Below are 21,989 nucleotides of genomic sequence, written 5' to 3'. Positions count from 1 at the left end.
AGTCACTAAGATAAAGACAAGGAGGAAGCGAGAGTGTTTCCCATTGCCTGGTACCCAGCTGGCTTAAGCCACTGTGCCTTGGGGACTGGAACAATAGTCTTGGTCTGGTGTCTGCTACAAAGAAGAGTAGCATCCAAGGAGAGGAGAAGAGAGAGGGTAAACAAGCCATTTGTCTGCCTTCAGATCTAACTCACAGTCCTGTGGAAGGAACAGAAAGAGACGCTACATTTATATAGTCTACTCCAGCATAGAAAATACATCCCTTCAACCTGCCCTTTGGAACTCCGCTGATTCTCTTCCTTGACCTTAATCTTGACTTACAAAGGAAGCATTACAGAAATGATAACATAGATTTGTTCCCCAGAGGACACTGGTGGGTATCAGTGTCTCACCATTAGAGTTGGAGACCCTATGTGGAAAAGAGACTAACTTGATCAGGGCCACATGGTAGCAAAATTGCAGAACCAAGGTACATAAAGCCACCCCCCAACACACACACACACACCCATGCTTTACCACCTCCACGTCCTCATTTTAACATAGTATGTTTCCATGTGACAAGAAAGATATTTTAAACAGATCTTGATTTGGGGAGAGCTCTATACTTTATCCATTTTTTTAAATAGCAGAACAGAAACTTAGTTCTAAGAATAAGTAGTTATCTTCTGGAGATTAGAAAGGTCAGATAGTGAAGATAGGAAAACCTAACAATATGCCAGTTCTTCCTTTACCTGGCCTCATGGAGGAATGAGCTGCTTGCCATGAGTTAGATTTTTCTGCTAGAAGTTGACCCCATTCAAGCACCAACATGTATTTTAGCTTAACTATTCTTGATGAAAGTTTTACTTAATAAGTGTTACATACTTCCTTGTCTTCTTATATCGAGGCCACTTGGGTCCAAATGCTGGTGTCTCCACAGCATAGCTGAACGATCTTAAGACATGTTCACTTAAGCTCTCTGGGCTTTAATTCTCCATATTTATGGACTGGTAAGAATATTAGCACTTCGTAGGGTTCTCGTCCAGAATGAATGAGCTTATGTACATGAAAAACCTACCATAGCACCTGACCCAAAGTACATACAGTAAAGTTTAGCCCTAACTCACTCCCTCCCCTCACTGTTAACATTTTGATAGGGGGTTACTTCCTAGCTCTTAGCTGCTATGTTCAGATAGGTGATGTTGCCACATAAGTAATGGCTGCATAAGCAAGCATCCATTGTAGGTCTTTCTTGGAACCATTTATTTAACTTTTTTGTTTTATTTTTTTAATCTTCATCCTCTCACTTACCCCAGCTAAAATTGTGAGCCTGGATAACCTTAGCTTTTGGGGTAAAAGCAGTTCAATTACCAGGTAAATGTACTTTGGAGGCAAGAAGTAACAACTAATGAACTCAGGCCATTGCCTCTCTCACCTTAACTTAAAAAGAACAGTCTGAAATTGCCCTTCCAGAACACCGGAGGAGATGATGGTCTGTATACATAGAATCTCTTCCCTGAAATTGACACCTGTCACTGTCTTCCCCAAAATTCAGTTGTTACATCTGATGGAAGCCAAGCCTCAGGCAAAGGAATAACTGTCATTGCTGTCCCAAGAATGCCCAGATGAATATAGTCCTCATTGAATATTCCTATCCATCCACTTGTCCACTGCACACCTATTAATACTTTATAGTAATCATCTACTTAAGTTCTGATGTAAGAGAAGAAAGCGTTTTACCCGGCATACACAAATTTAATCAAATGTTGGCATTGCTAGAGCCGGCGTTTCATAGAACTAACAAACGTGTGTGTTTGTATATATGTGTATGTGTGTATACTAATATGTGTATGCAATATGCACATAGGCAGGGCTTGCCCACTTGCTATATATATATGAGTGTGTGTGTGTATACATATATACACACACACATGCATACCAGCACATTCAAGGGAAAACCTTTGTATTGTCTCCTTAGAAAGTGGCAGCATTCTTAAATTTAACGACAAAATGCCAGTTATCTTGATGGTGCTATGATGAAAGTATCTGATTAACTTACCTGTTTTTCTAGCCAATTTCTTCCCTTTGGAAGTTGCATACTATTATAGATTTATAGTAGTCCTTTGATATGATTCCACTTTAAAATTTATTGTAGAATTGAACAAAATTATTATGTCGGGAGTTATGTTTGATAGTAAAGCTGAATGTAATTATTACAAACTAGACATTGCTGCCACATTGCCTTCATTGTATTCTTTTCTTTATGGAAAAATTCAGATTCACTGTGATCAGTGATCATAATTGTATTAATTCTCTATTGCTGCCTGATAAATTTCTCCCAAAGTTCGCAGCTTAAAACAGCAAACATTTATTTTCTCACCCAGTTTCAGAGAGTCAAGAATCCAGGTGTGGTTTTACTGGATCATCGGCTCTTTCTCTCTGGTTTTCTCATGAAGTTGCAATCAAGTGGTTAGCCAAAGCTAGGGATCGAAGAGTGCCTTAGTGGGGCTGGAATATTTGTTCCAAGCTCACACGTGTGGCTGTTGGCAGGAGGTTTCTGTTCCTCACCACGGCACAGACCTTTCTCCAAAGGGCTTTATACAACAAGGCAGCTGGCTTTGCCCAAAACAAGAGACAAGAGAAAGAGTGAGAACAAGAGAAACATGAAGAAAAAAGCTACAGTGTCTTTATGACCAGTCTCAAAAGTGGGTGACATACCATCACTCCTGCCATATGCTATCGGTCACATAGACTAACCCTGGTACAGTGTAGAAGAGTATAAATGCCAGAAGGTGGGGATCACTGGGACCTGTCTTGGAGGAGCCTGCCACAATGCTATTTCACAATATAATGTAAGTAAACGTATTTTATATATGTGTGTGTGTAGCCTGTATATCTATATAAATAATGCAAAAATCTAAGTATTAGACACTTACTTCAAACATGAAATTATACTCCGTTTAGTGATTTTTCCAGTAGGTGTAATCATTTGTTTTTTGTTGTTTTTTTTTTTTAATTTTTTTTTTAACATTTATTTATTTTAGAGACAGAGAGAGACAGAGCATGAACGGGGGAGGGTCAGAGAGAGAGGGAGACACAGAATCCGAAACAGGCTCCAGGCTCTGAGCTGTCAGCACAGAGCCCGACGCAGGGCTCGAACTCACAGACCGCGAAATCATGACCTGAGCCGAAGTCGGCTGCTTAACCGACTGAGCCACCCAGGCACCCCAATCATTTGTTTTTAAAAGTTACTTATGCTTGACTTATAATTCTCCGTGTATTCATTTGTGTTGATACACCTTTAATGTGAGATCTCTCCTCATGTTATACAACGTTTGTCCATTACATAGGAAGCAGTATACTTTCCAGCATTATCAATGCCTATCAGTATAACCTAGAAAGTCTGTAATTTCTGAATAAAACAAAAGTTTCTGTCTGGAGCAGGGAAGGCAAATAGATTTCACCTCACTGTCTCAAGCATTGTTTTGTGAAGAGTTCAAAGTCTATGTTCAGCCTCAGTGACGTCTGATCAATTAGACGTCTGCTGTGGGTTCAGGGGGCAAGAGGTGTAGGGGCACAGGCCACATCTTTGCAGTCTTTGGTCTTCAGAACATTTTGCTAGCCCAGGAACTCTGCCAGGATGAACAGTGACAGTACAGAGGGTAGGTTGAAATACTGAACATGGACATTGTTTACAATGACAATCCACCCAAAAAAAGTTCTTATGAGACAGTATTTAAAAGCTTTGCCTTGGGGCGCCTCAGTGGCTCAGTCGGTTGAGCACCTGACTTCAGCTCCGGTCATTATCTCACAGTTTGTGGGTTTGAGCCCCACATCAGGCTCTGTGCTGACCACCTGCTCAGAGCCTGGAGCCTGCTTCAGATTCTGTGTTTCCTTCTCTCTCTCCCCCTCCCCTGCTCACGCTTTGTCTCACTCTGTTTCTCAAAAATAAATAAATGTAAAAACAAAAATTTAAAAGTTTTGCTTTAATGACTCCAAAAGGTAACTGATGTCTGGCAGGCATGGCTTTCTTCATTTCTCTCCAGTCTGAGAAATTAATGTTCCTAAATGATTGTCTGATTTGAAGTAGGACATCCTATGAGGTTGTTCCCAGGTAGGAAAGAATGTGGATCATAACATGTATGAATAAGACTTCCCATTGTCAGCCAACTGTATTAATTAAAGGCTCAGGTTACATCGTGTCCTCTCATTTATAAAATAAATAGAAAGCACAAAAGAGGAAAATTTGAGGTTGTTTTCTTACCCCCTATTTTACAAGTAGAGCCTATGCTGGGTAATTCTAATGTAATTAGAAATTAGAGAGATCAGAGGGGAAGGAAGAATGGATCATTTCTGTCTTGGAAATAAAAACTACTACTTTTGACTTTTCCTAAATCCTTGGCAGACTATTTTAGCTCCACTTTAGTGGACACTGTCAGGAGCCCTCTCTCTGAAGACATCATTAATTTGGCTGCTTTGGTTCATTTTGGGTGGGCTAAGGAATACCCATTCACAGACTTACTATAAGTGTAAGGCCCCCTTGATGAGGTATCAGGGCAATTTCTATGCACTTAACTTCATTTTAGAGGAGAGTGCATGTAATCCCCTCACCATCTTCTGCCTGCCTGAGAATCCTGAGCATTTCATTCTTAATGAGACTGTAATGAAGAAATAAAAGATGAATTGAAGGAGGAAATATGGAACTTTTAAAATATTTGGTCCCTGAACACTTCTTAGACATGAATAAATTGTACTGAAACCACTGGTTTGGATGTAAACATCTATGTGACAGTGGGTTTAGAATACCCAGTAACTAGCACAATGCCCGGTAGGTGCTAAATAAATATCAAATGCATGAATACTGTCAGTGGCAATTTAGGAAAGCAATTGGTGAGAAAAAAAATGCAGACTCTAGTCTCAGACAGACTTGGGTTCCTTTAGTTTATGTACCACTTGTGAGTGTGACCTTGATTTAATTGATACTGTTTTCAGCTGTCTGCACTCCCTTTACTCATTCAAAAACAAGGATAATAGTTGGCGCACCTGGGTGGCTCAGTCAGTTAAGCATCCAACTTCAACTCGGGTCATGATCTTGCAGTTCATGTGGGGTTCGAGCCCCACATCAGGCTCTGTGCTGACAGCCTGGAGCCTGCTTCAGATTCTGTGTTTCCCTCTCTCTCTGCCCCTCCCCCACTTGCGTTTTCTCTCTCTCTCTCTCTCTCTCTCTCTCTCTCTTTCTCTCTCTCTCTCTCTCAGAAACAAACGAAACAAGGCTAATAGTTTATGTCTCCTTGGATTGTTTTGAGAATTGAATAAATAAGGGAGGTAAAGCCCCTGGCAAAATACCTGGCACATGGTGAGCACTTAACAGAACTTAGTTCTCCCTCCCTTCCTTTATTTTATAGTATTGCTATTTGGCAATGGAGGGGCTTTAAATGACAGCTCAGCTTTATTTTGCACAGCTGCAAATAGAAACGACTAACCAAAACCTGCACCTATGCCACTCTCCAGCCAATCATAAGCCCTGTGACAGGAGCCGAGAGGTTGCATTGCTCAGGAGCTGGAGGAGACAGCTAGCTCTAGATTTTCTATAAATATCTACGAAGGGGTGTAGCAATATGAAGTGCTGTATGAGCAACTGTCATTTAAATGAAAGGCCAGCCAGCTGGCTTAGGTTATACAGAATGGCAAAACCCATGGACATGAATAAAACATCCAGATCTAGACAGCCAGCATCAAACTCTTTCCCCCCATTTGACCAATGACAGGTATAACTGAGGCATAAAGCATGTTTTTTAGCATTTCATTGGGATACTATAAGCAAATCCTCTGGGATTCCAAGAAGCACTTTGGAAATGCATCACCTCTCTGGGGGTTATACTTTTATTTAGCCAGATGTGGAATTCTCTTTGCCTCCAGTACCCTTTATTTTAAATTTATTAACAAATACTAACTTTTATGTCAGACACTTTCCCTTCCAAATTTGGTTGCTGTATTAGTCTGCTAGGACTGCCATGACTGAGTGGCTTAAATAACAGAAATTTATTTTCTCATAGTTTTGGAGGCCAGAAGTCCAAGGTCAGGATGCCATCAGGATGGATTTCTGGTGAGGCCTTTCTTCCTGGGATATGGACAGCTACCTTCTCACTGTGTCCTCACATGGCCTCTTGTCTGTGTGCACAGAGATCGAGCTCTGGTGTCTCTACCTCTTCTTACAAGGATACTAGTCCCATTGGACCCAGGGCCCCACCTCCATGACCTCATCTAACTTTACCTCCCCAAAGGCTCTGTCTCCAAATACAGCCACATTATGGATTAGGGCTTCAATATATGAATTGGAGGGGGTAGGGAGCATAATTCAGTTCACCACAGCTGATTCTTTCTTAAATTACTTTTCATAAGATCTCCAGCACCTTCTTTTTCTTCATCCAATAATCTCCATTACAATGTAGTATATAATCTTCCTATACATTTACCAAGTTTTAGGCAAATTGCAAAAATTAATCCAAACCAGTGCCTTTTCTCTTGTGCCTTAATCTTCATGGATGAAGCAGTTAAGGGGAGGGAGAGTGTGGTAGGGAGAATAATGGCTCCCAGTGGTGTCTACGTGTCAATCTCCGCAAACTTTGAATACATTCGGTTACAGGCTAAAGGGGCATAAAGGTCGCAGGTGTAATTAAGGCTGCTAATAGCTGATCTTAAAATAGGGGGACTAGCCTGGATTATCCAGGTGGGTCCAATCTAATCACATGAGGCCTTAACAGTGGAAAAGGGAGGCAGAAGAAGAGGGTCAGAGAAAGAGATGTGACAGTGGAAGCAGGGACAGATAGGCTATGTTGCTGGCTTTGAAGATGGGGGCTAGGAATAACAGAACGTGGATGGCCTTTGAGCTGGAAAAGCAAGGAAACAGAGTCCCCACTAGAGCCTCCAGAAAGGAATGCAGACTTGCCAGCACCTTGATTTTAACCCAGCAAGCACCCTGTTGGACTTCTGTGCTACAGAACTGTAAGCCAGTGACTTTGTGTTGTTTACAGCCACTAAATCTGTGGGAATCTGTTACTGCACCAATATAAAACAAATACAGGGAGTCAGAGATAGAGGGGACAGGGTGATGGTTATAAGGGACCTAGAATGTGTCCAGCATGGATCTAGAGGATGTATTCATGTTATCTCTTAACACTATTGAGGCAGGTGTGGCATGTTTTCTATATTAGGGAACTGAGACTCAGAGTTTAAGTAAGTGTCCCAGAGACACACAGTCAACCCAGTTAGCACATGGGCGATCTGGAATTTCAAATGAGGTCTGCATAGTCTATATGAAAGAACAGTGGCCATGGTCTACATCCACACCCTAGTTCTGCTACCGTGTGAACGTGGACAGGATGCTTGAACTACCTTAGCCTCCGTTTCTGCAATTGTAGAAGTTGTAGCGAAAAGTTAGGTTAATGAGATTTGTACGAAAAGGAAATTGGGTAATCAGTATCAAAGAACATCGTAAAGTACAAAATGCTAATCTGATGTGAAGTCTTATCCAGCTGCCACATATCTAAACATCTATATCAAAAGAATGATCCAGGATATTGAAAGGGCTGAAGGATCTTCTTAGATCTCACCTAAACTTTGTTACTTAACATTAACCAGACCCCTTTATGAAAAGTCTCCATCCTTTTGTTGGATATTAGATGCCTAGAAACATGGCTTTGGCTACATCCTGAATTACTTCAGAGGCTGAAAATTCCAGTGTAGTAAAATCACTTCAGTAAAGGTTAGAGAATTGAGGGGTAGGGTGAGCTCTTAGCTAGACTACTTACCATTATGTTTGTCTTTGGTAGCATTTTATGCTCTACCAGTGTTACTAACACAAGATTTGTTTAGCGAACTATAGTGTTTGTTTGATGTAAATAATTATAACTTAAATCCTGGGATTTGAGTAAGTTTACATACAACTCTGGCTATCTAGCAAGTAAACTCTAGTCAAAATTGTTTGAATCATCATAGTGGTTCAATTTTTACCTACTACCAAGTATATGAATAGACCTTTTCAAGTTACTTGGATATTAGAATATGGGTGAAGAGGGTTAGTGGTCCTGGTTATTTGGTAACTTTTAGGCTATTTATATAATTTGAACTCTTTCCTGATAACATATTTCTGAATCATTCCGGGTGCAGCTACTGCATTTTCACATCTGAAGATTGTTTTATCTGATCCTCAATTATAAATAAGCTAGTCTACCACTTTTGAGCATTTTTTTATTTTTGGTATAATAATATCAGCGAAATGCCTGGTGGATCTATGCATCAAACATTTATTGACCCTCATTTTCTGTGAGCCTGACACCGAGGCTGTAAAGATGCGTGCAATACTTCTCTGCCCTCTGGAAGTTAACAGCCTGGTGGACAAAGACAGATATATTAAGAATTCATTTTCACAATGTGAAAAGCATAGGAGACGTCTGGAGAAGCAGGCTTCATGCAAGTACTTTTTATTCATACTTACTCAATTAAAATATGAGTTTTGTGGCAAGTGCTTTAAGAAATGCTTTAAACGTATGATCTGTGATCAGTCAACACATCTTTATCTCATCTTGTAAAACTGAAGAGCACTTTCAGGTGGTCATTTAATCCATCCCAGAACCGCCATACATATTGTTGTTGAAACCAACCCAGATAACAGAGCCTCAGAGAGAGAATTTAACATAATGGCTAAATTCTCAGAAGTTAGATTTGGGTCTAGATCCTGGCTCAAACACGTTCCAGTTTTATGACGTAAAGTAAGTTATTTCACCTCTCTCGGTGTTAGTTTCCTATATATGAAATGAAGGTGATAAGTATAACTTTTTCCTCTGCTTCAAAATAAACTAAGGTTCTAAAAGACAGATAAGTCCATTGATTCACAAGTCCAAGATGGCGCCATTAGAAATAGTATTGGGGCACATGGGAGGCTCAGTCGGTTAAGCATCCAACTTCGGTTCAGGTCACGATCTCGCAGTTAGTGGGTTCGAGCCCTGTGTCGGGCTCTGTACTGACAGCTTAGAGTGTGGAGCCTGCTTCAGATTCTGTGTCTCCCTCGCTCTCTTCCCCTCCCCTACTTGCGCTCTGTCTCTTTCTCTGTCTCTCAAAAAGTAAATAAACATTAAAAAAAAAAAAAAAGAAATAGTATTGTAAAGTTGATGAGATAAGTGTAAAGGTTGATGACGTGTTTGGTATTTATCTCATAATTTTTTCTTATAATTGAGGGTTTCTACTTTACAGAATTCACTCTCAAGTGGCTTTTACACTTACGCATTATGGAGTCTTTAATACTGATAGAACACTTTAAGACTTTAGAGATGGGAAATTCTCAAAGTCCCATCCAGTTTTGTGATTTTTAGAATGTTCAGTTCTTCTGTAGTAAAATATGTACATTCATATTGATATATTTTTAGTGTCTATTTAACTTTGGTAAATAGAAAAATATTATTAGAATCAGTATAAAATTAGTTTAGATTTTATGTTTCAAATAATTTTAGTGTTTTTAAGGTTTCAAACTTGATAGTGGAGAAACACATACTTAATCAGATGTGTATTAAACTTATTGGATAAATAAAGTGAAATACCTAAACATTAAATATTAAAGTAGCTTTTATATTTCATGTATCTGGACTCATAAGTGAGAATTTAAAGTGGAAGGAAACTTTGGCAGTGGTCTTGCAAACTTGTTTCTAATTAAATTCAGTTCATTAATCTGTATTCTGGCAGTCTTTATTAGTGATATATTTAAAATAGCATGAAAAATATATTTATTGCCTGTCTTCTATATTTTAGAAGGCCAACCTCTTCAGTTTGTAGAAGTTGAACATGTGTTTACTGGGGAAGTAATAGTCATGGCCTCATCTTGAGATACTCTCTTGAGAGTATTTTAAGTGTCATTTAGAATGACACCAACTGTAGTCACAAACCGCCACCTTTCAATAGCTTAATGCTCATACCAGTCAGTGCAGAGCTTCCTGGCTGTTGAATGGCTTTTTTTTTCTTTGGCTGGTGATTTTGGTATGCCAGCTCCTTCTAGCTCATGGCTCCACATCTCCTAGGTCCTCAGAGTCCTCTGTGTTCAGTTAGTGGATGAGGAGTCAGAGTAGAGAATAGAGAAGGCACTCTAGTTTCTTAAAAACCTGGCCCACAAGAGATAAACATTTCTCTCATCTTCCATTGGCAGGAACTAGTCACATGCTCACACTAGGATGTAAGGGTAGCTGAAACAGGTAGTCGCTGCCTGGGCAGCTGCCTCCTGGTAACAACTCTGTGATAGGGAAGGAAGAACATAAAGTTTGATGGACACTGCCAGAGGGTCCATGAGAATGTGTAGATATACAGACTCAAAATTTCTGTGATTATTTATTAGTATCTAATTGTCCAGTATATAAGTACCAGTGTCAGTAGGATGTGTTCTTTGAGGCCTTCTGTACTTTTTAATCCTATCACAATGAAAAACAGCATCAACCATTTAGAGTTGCCCAAAGCTGTAATCTGTGACTGTAGAACAGTTTTTGGAAACATGTATCAGCTTTGGACCTTGAGTATTTGGGCTCTATACAGTAAATGACAACAATCTAAGCCTGTGTATATGATTTTAAAAATATTATTTATACTTTTCACATTTTTCTCAGGAATTTTCAGTGTTCATCTTTTCCAAGTCTAGTAACAGCAGTTTTTTCCAATATTATGCGTAAGTAATATGTTATAGCTTTAGATTCTTATCAGAATAATAATAATGTGGTATCTGAGATGTAAATGGTTTTTTGTTTTGTTTTGGTTTTTATTTTTTTTTATTTTAGAGAGGTGTGAGTGGGGGGAGCTAGGGGCAGAGAGGGAGAGAGAGAGTAGGTGTGTGTGCGAGCAGGGGGAGGGACAGAAGGAGAGAGAGAGAGAGAGAGATAGGAGAGGAGAGGCGAGGAGAGGAGAGAGAGAGAATCTTAAACAGGCTCCACGCTCACTGTGGAGCCTGACATGGGGCTCAGTCACACAACCCTGGGATCATGACCTGAGCTGGAATCAAGAGTTGGATGCTCAATTGACTGTGCTATCTACATGCCCCAGAGGTTTTTTAATTAATTGGATTTTTAAATTTTCAAAAGATATCTGATGTATTTTTTATATAAATTGCCATAAATAGGAAACAAAAATAAAATCTGTCCCGAAGACTGTAAAGATTTGGATGAGATCCTGCTAATATTTGATCAGACCCCCACTGGATTTCCAAATACTCAATTAAAAAGTGCTGGAAGTGTTCTGTGATATTTAAAAAGTTAATTAATGAGAAATATCCTATTTGATTTTAGGGCTGTATTTCCAAAATTATGTAAGAGAGAACTCCTTATATGTCACTAGGAACAAACAACTTATAATTTTCTCTTAAACGTGTTTGAGAATGGATTACTTCATATCACTGATTCCTAGTCATTCTCATAACCAGTGTCTGACGAGGTTATGTGCTGCCTCACCAAGGTTTGGTGACTTTTTAATTATTTTATTGACATAGTTCACTTTCTCTCTCTCTCTCTCTCTCTCTCTCTCTGTCTCTCTGTCTCAACTTTAGAGTGCATGAGCAGGGGAGGGGGTGGAGGGAGAGAGAAAGAGAATCTTAAGCAGGCTCCATGCTCAGCACAGAGCCCCACACGAGGCTCAATCCCATAAACCTGGTATCAAATCATGACTTGAGCTGAAATCAAGAGTCAGGCACTCAACCAACTGAGCTACCCAAGAGTCCTGACATGGATCACTTTCTGTTCTTAGCTTCCCATTTGTTTTCAATTGGGATTATTTTTTAAGTATAAGTCTTTTATTATTATTACTACTTGCAGTTTATGGCCAGTTGTAAAATTTTCCAGTGATTCCAAGATACTGGTACCAGAAACAGGTTGAATGAACATATATTTACTTATTTGTCTTTATTTTCTCATTCATATGAATATTATATGAATAGGATTATCCCCCCACCCCCCAAAAAAGGACATTGCAAGTTAATTACTTTGGCTCATTATTTTGCAGCCTTATCTTAAACATGATAAAATTATACATGCAGTGTTGCTAAATTCATAGTGATATATAAATAGTGCCATTTACAATGGAGTTTAACAAAAGAACCTTTTTATCATCACAGACGGTTATTAAGAATGAATTTCTTCAAAACTAGCACACTTCTTGTCTTTAAACCATTTTTCTCTTAAAGGCTGTCCTAAATTTTTATTTTGAAAGAAAGCATTTTGCATGCTAGGAGGTAAGAAACATAAGGAGGGTAATTATAATGGGATTTAAATAATTCACTTACATTGCTTTGCCAATAAAATAAAGCATGTTCTCTTAGGTTTTTTTTATAAGTTCTAAAATATGTCTTTCAATTTACTAATATTATAAAAGAAAAATAAAACCCCACAACACTGTCATCTTCCTAGATCAAATATTCCTGTTTTCCACCAACAGATTTGGCAATCACTCAGAGGCAAGTGGTATTATGCTTTTTGGATTTTCCGATATATCTGAACTGCTGTTGATTGCTCCCCAAATCAGGTCAGATGCACTCCCTGCAGGAACATTTGCCAGAGGTAGTGTGTGTTCAAATGGAAGATTTTTACGTTCCATAGTCAGCCTCATTTATTCTCCAGACCTTTAAATTTTTCATACTAAGTAGCAGCATCTCACTGTATGAACCATGGGGTCTTTATTAATTAAACAGACTCAACAGGGCTGATTTGGTCTGTCTCTTCTCAGTTGAATTACCAAGCACACAAATCAGAGAGGAAATATCTCTAATACTAGAATGTTCTCCAAGCCAGTAAATCTGGGATTATCTCCTCATACTGATTATGTCAAAGCTCTTTAGTCACTATGCTCACTAGGACATAAAATTGAATGGTATACACACAGATGGCCCCATTCCAGCATTATAGGAAGAGTTCCAAGTTTTTCTTGCAATAATCACAAAGTTCTAATTATCAAAAAACAAAACAAAACTAGCCATGATCTTTTATTGAATATCAACTCTTTGCCAGGCACTTTATTGCATGACCTGAGTTTTAGAAGCATTAGTCTGAATGTTTGTACACAAGGCCTAGGTGTACTTGAAGTATAGAAACCTTATCCCTTTGTTGGCTGTTTTGTTTTTTTCCAGTGAGTACCCTTTGTAATTGCATGTTTGGTGTTTGGGTGTGTGTTTTTTTAAACATATATGGAGAAGTGTATTGTGAACATAAGCTTAAATCAGTTAGTATTTTAGGATGTTACTTTTGGATTTGGAAAAAGTTCAGATGTAGACTTGTTCGTGTAAAAGTGCCCGATGAAGTTTCCTGGCAAAGATCACTTTCTAGGGGAACTTTCTAATAGTCATCGTTCAGAGTCTATAACTACATTTTTTTCCTTAGACATTTTGCCTTTGCTTCATCTAAGTGATAAGTTTAATGGAATGTCCATTTATAGGTAGTTATAATGTTGAAGCATGAGAATATTATTTTTCAGAAAGTTTAATAGGAGAGTATGCACCTGAAGTCATTCCTCAGGTGGTTGTTCCTGTTTTCCCCCTTCCCACACTTCCTAATTACGGGACATTACTGGGGAGGGAGGATTTATAATAATTTAGTCTCTTCTTCAGACTAACATATTACAAATGTGCATCATCACATCAAAGTAAATATACCAAGATTTTTAAAATTAGCAAAATTGTCTCATCAAGTTTTTCCTTTTAGTTTTAAACAGGTGCTTTTTACAGAATGACGTGTCCTTATTTTACCTTGTGTGGCGGTATCCTGGCCCTCATATGTTACACTCATTAGTATTTCTTTAAAGCCACTTTCAACTTGGGCAGACTTGCAGCTTCCCCCAACCCCAAAGGCCTGGAAATGAAGTTAACCTGTGCATAATCTAATGCTTCAGTAAGTTTAGTCACTATAATAAGAAATTCCATTAAACCGTTTTAAAGAGATAACAGTGATGTGGATTACTGTCAAGAGAATAATGAATCTTTGTACCACTTAACCACACTCTGAGCTTTTGAAATGATGAAGATGTTTGGGCCTTGCCACCTTCACCTTGATTCTCAAAGCAACTTAAATTTGTTTGCGCCATCATGAAACTGTCAGCAATCTTCCGTGGAAAGGTGATTTTAATATTCAAATTGAGGAGTTGAACAATTTGTTTTGGGATATATGCAGAGAATTTAGGACTTAGGGTCAAAAACATCACTGATGATGAAACTGCCTGTTTGTAGTAAGTCCAACATTTTCAGTTATTGCCGTCATCAGCCAATAAAGTCCGTGCATTTATGTGATAGTTCTCAAATTATGCTCTATGGAACACTGGTCCCACATGTGCTAACAGGGGCACGTTAGCTTGAGTAATACCACATACTGTTGAAGAGGCATAGAACATGTTAATATATTTAAGGTTTAGGGAAGTCCTTCAGTTAAGAAACTTTAGCTCTGTTTAACCTAGTGTCTCTCAAACTTATTTGACCGTGGAATTATCTTCTTCACGTAACAGTAATTAAAAACCCTTTTAACATACCTTGGAAATGCTATTTTGTCATGTAGGATATATTTTTAGACACCCCCCCCCCCATCTTATTTGATCATTTTAAGTGCCAGCCCTCAGATGGACTTGATCTAAGACATGGTACTGCTTCCGAGGTTGAGTTTGGGTGGGATAGGAGTCAGGGGAGACTGATCTAAATGGATGAGGGCAGTAGGGTAAGCCAGTGGTAGAAAGAGTGTCCAGGAAGAAGAAACAGATCATCCTAATTCCAGAAGCTGCCTGTCCACGCTCAGGAGCTGGGCAGATAGTGGTGGATACCGGAGATTCATTCAGCCAAAGGCTGAGGGTTGGAAACCAGGTCTGAGAAACACCATCCAGCAGGTAGAGGCACACTTTGTAATGTTGTTTCACCGCTCCCTGAACATGCCCTATACCTGTTGTACGTCCTTCCTCACCTCTGTTTGTGTTCTTCCCTGAAATGCCTAGTCATTCATTCTGAGCACGTGTTAGGCACCATATAAATTCAGGCATAGGAAACATAGCTCCTGCCCTGATGGAACTTCATATGCAGTAAGAAGGCCTGAAAATAAACAGACACTTAAAATACAGTGTAATAAGAGATAAGATCAGGAACTCAGATTGGAGGAATTTTGAGGGAGATTTGGGTTTTTTTGTTGTTTTTTTTGAGTCCGTTTATTTTTGAGAGGGAGAGACAGAGACACAGTGCAAGCAGGGGAGGGGCAGAGAGAGAGGGAGACACAGAATTCAAAGTGGGCTCCAGGCTCCGAGCTGTCAGCACAGAGCCCAGTGTGGGGCTTAAATCCATGAACTGTGAGATCATGACCTGAGCTGAAGTCACATGTCCAACCAACTGAACCACCCAGGCACCCCTAGGGAAATTTGGTTCTTTAGAATTAGTATAAGTTAACTAGATAAACAAGATGGGAGGGAAGAAGACTAGCAGAAAAAAAAAAAGTATCATTGAGGCAGGTAAAAAAAAAAAAAAAAAAATCAAGGTATTTCATACCATGGAGTAGGTATTTGATCCAGAAGGCATTGGTTGGCACTGAATTTTTAGCAGGTAAGCAACAGCGTAAGATTTGTCATTTAGAAAGATCTCTTGGCTAGAGGAGATTGAATTAGAAAAGAAGTAGAAACAGAGGCAGAGAGACAAGCTGTTTCGGTGACCCAGAGTATAGCCCAAGAAGAGGGGGGGAGTAAAAGATTCCACAGATGTTTCAGCAAGAGAATCCCAGGATTTGCTGACTGAATGTCGGGTAAGGGAGAACAAGTTGTCAAAGATGATGCATTCTCCTACGTTCCTTTCTACCAAAGAATAAAGAAACAAATAGGTTTTGTTGAACCTTAAAACATATCCAAGACTTTTCAAAATGATTGGATCGAGTTGCAACTGCTTCCCATGACCAGGGGCTGCAGTAGGGTGGATGTGGTGTCACTGGGATCAGTACTTGCATGGATGGGTAGAAGGACAATCTTTCAGATTGTAATTGCATTCCTTGTTCTTCTCAAGCCACGTAACACAGACGACATCCTGGATCCATCCCGTGATGAGTGCACTGAACCTGTCTTGCTCAGAGGAAAATGAAGAGGACTGTTCGAGAGAACTTCCTGATCGAAGAGTTGATGGTCTTCTGTAGGAAACAGAGCTCCAAGGTCTCTAACTTCTCAGTCTACATGGATGACTCCAACATGCAATGGTCTAAAATAGGAGTAAAGCACACACTACTTATTGAAGTTCTAAAATGGAGACTCTGGGTTTAGTCTACTTTTGTAAGACTTTCTTTTTTTTTTTTTGGACTGTGGTGAGCATTTTTTTTATTTAATTAAAGTGCAGTTCACATACAGTGTTCTATCCGTTTCAGGTGTACAGTATAGTGATTCAGCAGTTCTGTGTGTTACTCTGTGCTCATCATGATAACTGTACTCTTTAACCCCTTTTACTCCATCCATTCTCCTACCCGCCTCCCCCCAGCAACTACCATCTTGTTCTCTGTATTTAAGAGTCTGCTTTTGTGTTTGTCTCTTTTTTTCTTTGTTTGTTTGGTTTGTTTCTTAAATTCTACATATGAGTGAGAGCATATGGTATGGTAAAACTTTTTGATATAAGTGTGTACATTTACAAGATCAATTGCCACTACAGTAGTCCTTTAAGAATAATCTAGTTGTATTTTTTGAAATCATATATAGATTTTATCATATGTATAATTTTTCATATACAACTTGATTTGTAATTTTATATATAGTTCTTTATAGAGTATCCGATACAACGGGTTTTTTTAATTAAGACTTACCGGAAAATTATGTGAACACAGTGAAGCACTTCATTTATTTGATGTGACTAACCTTTTATGTTAGTATCTTGGGAAAGTGCTCTGAGCAAGCTTTTGGGGGTTTCTTAAGGATCACATTTGGACAACTATCTCATTGGCTACTGAATGCAGTTTACGTATTTGTAGGACTCTAACTTACGAAATGCCTGTTTTGTTCAACATGCCCGTAAGGCAGATCCAGTGGGTATTTTTATTCTTGTTTTTCAGTTAGGGAAATAGTGGTTCAGAGAAATGAAGCACCTTGTCCTAGAGCTGAGATTTCACACCTGAGTCTTCTGATTCCACGTCGAGCCCCTTTTCTCCTGCACTCCGCTGTCCCTGCAGAGGGAGGTCACAGCCCAACACGCAGGCCACAGTGGCTCTGTTGATACAGCTGAGCTCCACAGCTGTGCACTCCAGTGGCCACAGAGATTCAAGAGGTACCTCTTCAGTCGGATGTTGCCCCCACATACTATTCTCCTATAAACTCAACCCCACTATTCTCCTATAAACTCAACCCCACTATTCTCCTATAAACCCTTCCACCTCCCATACCCCCAAATATTCACCAAGTCAGGGTGCAGTTCTGTGATGCCCTTTCAACAGGCTTCTTTCAGCAGCTCACATTTTTCTAAAGTAAAGGGACTGGTTTACATCAGGGGTCTGCCCTGCCAGAGGGAACATTTGCAGGGAGTTAATGAGAAGTGGGGCACCCGGAATCTCCTCTGCTATCGGGACACATCCACGAACTCTCCCGCTGTGAGTTCAAGACTGACCTCATGACTGCTGATGTCACCTCCCAAACTGATTACACTTTCTATCTTCTGTTATTTTGTTGTAACGATGCCACAAGACAGCTCCTGGAAGGACTGAGCCATTGACTTGGAGTGCTAAAGATTTTCTTTTTAGTGATTTAAACCTGGGGCTAGGAATTGGGGCAGAGTGAGGACAAAGTCATTTTAAATGTCCCGGGTGTTAGGTACCAACTGAATGATAAAAAGGGATTTGTTCATATCCAATGTCCTGATACCGTTAGGTAATATACTTAGGAAGAAAGTAAGAATCATTAAGTGATCAGAATACCCTGTTCTTAACCATGCGTGGTAAGACTGAGAAATTACTGTTTGTCACAGTGGCCTCTTCCTCCCAACCCCTTCCTCCTCATTCCCTCTCCACCTCCGAAATACAAACAGGAAAAAGGAACCCAGCCTTGGGGATCATGTGATTTGAAGATTTTTTTTTTTTTCCAAACATCTTTTGGTGAAAAAGACCCATTTTTCAAATGGGCTTTCAAGCAGAATCCCAAGATATGTAACAGGTTTTTTGTTTGTTTGTTTGTTTGTTTAATATTGTTACTCTGCTTGAAATGAGAGAAGCCTGAAGCCCAATTAAAGCAGCCCCCAGCATGGCTGTGCAAACCTACAGATCCTTAGAAGATAGCATAAGATTCCTCAATTATAGCCATTGTATAGATAAGTAAATTGAGATCCTAAGAGGTCACACAGTGAGTCAGTGGCCAGGTCAAGACAGGACCTAGATCCTAAAGCCTCCTACTCTACTAAATTTCATATGGCGCGTAATATAGATAGATGTATGTTGTAAATATAGGTCTACGTTGTGAATATATATAGGATTTATAATTTACGTCTTGAATAATAACATAAAGTCAAATCCAGGTGGATAGGTAGTCGTTAGCCCCAAGAAAAGTTTCAGAATGGCTGAAGAAGGCTCATGCTTCTCCTGACAGCTGTGTGAATATGAGCAAGCTTCAGGGAGACAAGTTTTGAGAGAAGCCCTCGAGGGAGCTCTTTCCTTGTGTCCCCCAGAGGTGAGTGAGATTCTCAAACACCTGAAGTTACTTTTATAAGTTAGTGTCTATAATTGTCAAAGTACAGACTTTTTGTTGTTAAATTAATGGTATGAAATTTCCCTCCCCCTGCTGGGAGTGTTTTTTCTAATTTGTTTCTAAGTGAAGAAAACACAGAGGAGATGCTAGAGTCACTTGAGATCAAGCTCCTCAGGCGTTCATTTTACCGACAGACACCTTATATGTTAACTTTGCTGGTTTGTGCCACTTTCTTCCTTGCTTCCTCATGGAATACCTCATGGTAAAGGTCTTTGGAAATTGTAAGGATATTTTTTGTTGAGCATTTTGTACTACACATTGTGATGGGTAGTTTGCATAGATTATTTCATTATCTTCCTAAAACAACCCCGTGAGGAAGAAACTATAATCCCCATTTTGTGAAGAAGAGATTGAGGGTTAGAGAGAGTTGCCAGTCTTTGCCTAGGGGGTCACACAACACCTACATGTGGAAGCCAGGGTCCAAGACAGATCTGGCACAGCCACTCTCTTAAACCACTCTGCAGAGCTGTTTAGATCCATTGTATGTGACACTGGGGGTAGAGGTAGGGTCTGTGAGTCAGTTTTTCAAAGGAGCAGATTCCAGTTCAGTGCAACAAGGAACTTTCTGATAGTTGGGGCTCATCAGGAAAGAATTACCCTGTGGGAAGTGAAAGCACTGACCCAGGAAGTGTTCAATCTGAGCTCCTTATTATGGGAATGGTACTGAGGACGTTCAGGGTCTGAATCGGCTGGACTGTTGAGCTCCGTCTGAGATTCCTTCCTCTTTATGACCTCCAAGCCAACAGATAAATGCCCAAGAGACAAAGAACCATGGTGGAGACTCATTAAGAATCCTTATCCAATGCAAATAGAACGATCAGACTGTTTTTTAGAGAGTTGATGTTTATACAACCAGTTTTTCGTGAATATAAATCAACCCTATTAATGTGATAAACTTCTCTGTTGACCCACTGGCTCAGATTCTAGGGTTAGAAAACCTTGATGTTCTTACGTCCTTCCACCTCACTTCATGAAAGAGTGACCAGGGTCGGTCATCCTTACTCCTTTATTCTGAGAGTACTTAGCATCAACGGTGTGCCAAACATAGTGCGAGGCACCAAGGCAGAGTAGGGCAAAATAACCATTTCCTGGGTCCTCTTACTCTTGGTTAAAAATTAAAAAGCTTCTCAGGTGGCCAGAGTTGAACAGCTTGTTTTTAACTTTTGAATTTTAAAAGTAATCTAGTTCCATTGAAAAATCAAGTAGTAGGGAATTGTATAAAGTAAACAACAAAAACAACAAAACTCATCTCGCTTTCCAGAAGTAGCCATCACGAATACTTTGATGAGTATTTTTACTCAAAGTTAATCATACTGTTAAGCAGCTTGCTTTTGACGTAATTTATTGTGGTCATTTTTTTTTTCATGTCGATGCATAGATTGTTCCATTTCAAATGTCTGCATAAAATATCACTACCCAGATAACTCATAATTTCTGCAGCCATCAGTCTATTTGATGAACACTTAAGCTGTTCTGAGTTGTCTTCTGTTACAAACAATGTCACAGTGAACATCCTTACAGTCAGTAAATCCTTTTCTTCATATATGCATGCACTCTTATGCCAGTAGGTCTATAATGGGAATACATTCATAAAAGTAAATTGCTGTATCAAAGATTTGTTCATTTTAATTTTGGTAAGTATTCATAAATTCTCCTGCATTAAAATAGAACCAATTTACACCACCACCAATAGTATATGAGAGTTTATTTTCTATATATGATGGAACTTATTTTAGTGCAAACATTGCCAGTAACTTTTTTGGTTGTTTTTGTCCTTAGAAGAGTAATCCGCTTTTTACTGTTATCTAAGGACCTGAATTTTTTTCATCATTAGATTTTAGTTGTCCCTTAGCAGCAGAGAATGCCTCGCTGTATATAGAGGAGTCTGGCAGTGACTAATTCACTGTCAAACACATCATTACTCTCATCTTTTTACTGACATTTCCTACTTGTCTATAATGATGGTGCAGACCCACTTTTAAATGAGCTAACTTGGGGGTTGCCTGGGTGTCTCAGTTGGTTAAGCGCCGGACTTCAGCTCAGGGCATGATCTCGCGGTTCATGGGTTTGAGCCCCACATTAGGTCTGTGCTGACAGCTCAGAGCCTGGAGCTTGCTTCAGATTCTGTGTCTCCCTCTCTCTCTGACCCTCTCCTGCTCGTGCTCTCTTTCTCTCTCTCAAAAATAAATAAACATTAACAAAATTTTTTTAATGTGCTAACTTGGGTGAGAGCCCTTAGCAAAGTGTGAAACCCAATGTAAACACACCTACAAGTTCTTTGAGGTTTCTCCATCTGTATAAGGAAGAGGGTGATCCCCTGACTCTTGTCAAACCAATTCAATCAGCGACCATTTTCCTAGTACCTGCCAAATGCCAGACAAATGCAAGGTCTTGAAGTTACCTTCAAGAATAGTTCTGATTCCCTAACCAAGAAACTCATAATCTAACACCTTTTTCCTTTCTTTCCTTTTTCCTCAAAAACCTTTTATTTTTCCTTAAAGGAGTAAGAAGTCAGGGGTTTGTTTAGTAAGAACCCCTGAAGAGAGGCCCTTTATCACTCTCTCAAATTTGAATAACTGCAAAATAATATTAACACCCCTTGACTAGAAATGAAAGAGAAACATACTGTGAGAAGGGGCTCTCCAATAATAAATGCTGAGCAGCTGTAAAAATACAGAGTCAAGTGATACCTTCATCAAGTGTTTGCAAAATTAGAAAATATTATCCCTTTTCTGGGGGTAAAGGGACATTTTTATTTTCTCTGCTAAAGTGAGCCACACCTTTTTCAAGTGCTAACAAACTTGAATTTTACAATCTACAGAAGAGAAAGAACTAACATTAAAACAATTTATATGCTCTATTGCATGTAATTTTTGAGGATTAAATGAACTTTAAACAGAATATGCCCATGGAACTTCACTTGAGAAATAAAATGCCCAAGATGTTTTAACCACAGCTATGCACATGTAGTATTAGTGTGCCTGTGTGACAATGATGTAGATATTGCATGAAATTCTGTATTTGCTTTCTTCATATGACTTTACATTGAACTGACATTACTACTACTTTTGTTAATTTTTTTTTCTTAAGTTTGATTTTTACTCTCAGGGGTCAGGATGGTTGGAGGGAAAATGCAGTCAGATTAACAGCTCTCACCGCCCCCCATCCCCATTCCCCCATCACTAAATTATCCTCTGTTACTTCACCCTATTTATTTCTTCTCCATTACTTATCAATTTGTAAGGATCTGTTGTTTATTGTCTTCCTTATTA

The 21,989-nt window shown here is 39.3% G+C and overlaps 1 protein-coding gene across 6 annotated transcripts in view; it reads left to right on the top strand.

Annotated features, from left to right (window-relative positions):
* The window catches only part of STXBP4 (syntaxin binding protein 4), a 168,684-nt gene extending 148,287 nt beyond the window's left edge, over positions 1–20,397 (top strand). For 5 of the 6 annotated variants that reach the window (XM_042915450.1, XM_042915452.1, XM_042915446.1 and 2 more), the window contains one exon: positions 16,013–16,299. In XM_042915450.1, the coding sequence (XP_042771384.1) occupies positions 16,013–16,139 (127 nt within the window). In that variant the 3' untranslated portion in view covers positions 16,140–16,299. Of the gene's footprint in view, positions 1–16,012; positions 16,300–18,558 lie in introns of those variants that run through there. The other variant, XM_042915451.1, reaches the window with a different exon arrangement.
* The last annotated feature ends 1,592 nt before the right edge of the window (positions 20,398–21,989 follow it).

This window comes from Panthera leo, chromosome E1 (assembly GCF_018350215.1).
Source record: "Panthera leo isolate Ple1 chromosome E1, P.leo_Ple1_pat1.1, whole genome shotgun sequence".
NCBI lineage: Eukaryota > Metazoa > Chordata > Mammalia > Carnivora > Felidae > Panthera > Panthera leo.
Note: the sequence above shows the minus strand (reverse complement) of the source record. Positions and strands in the feature narration are given on the sequence as shown.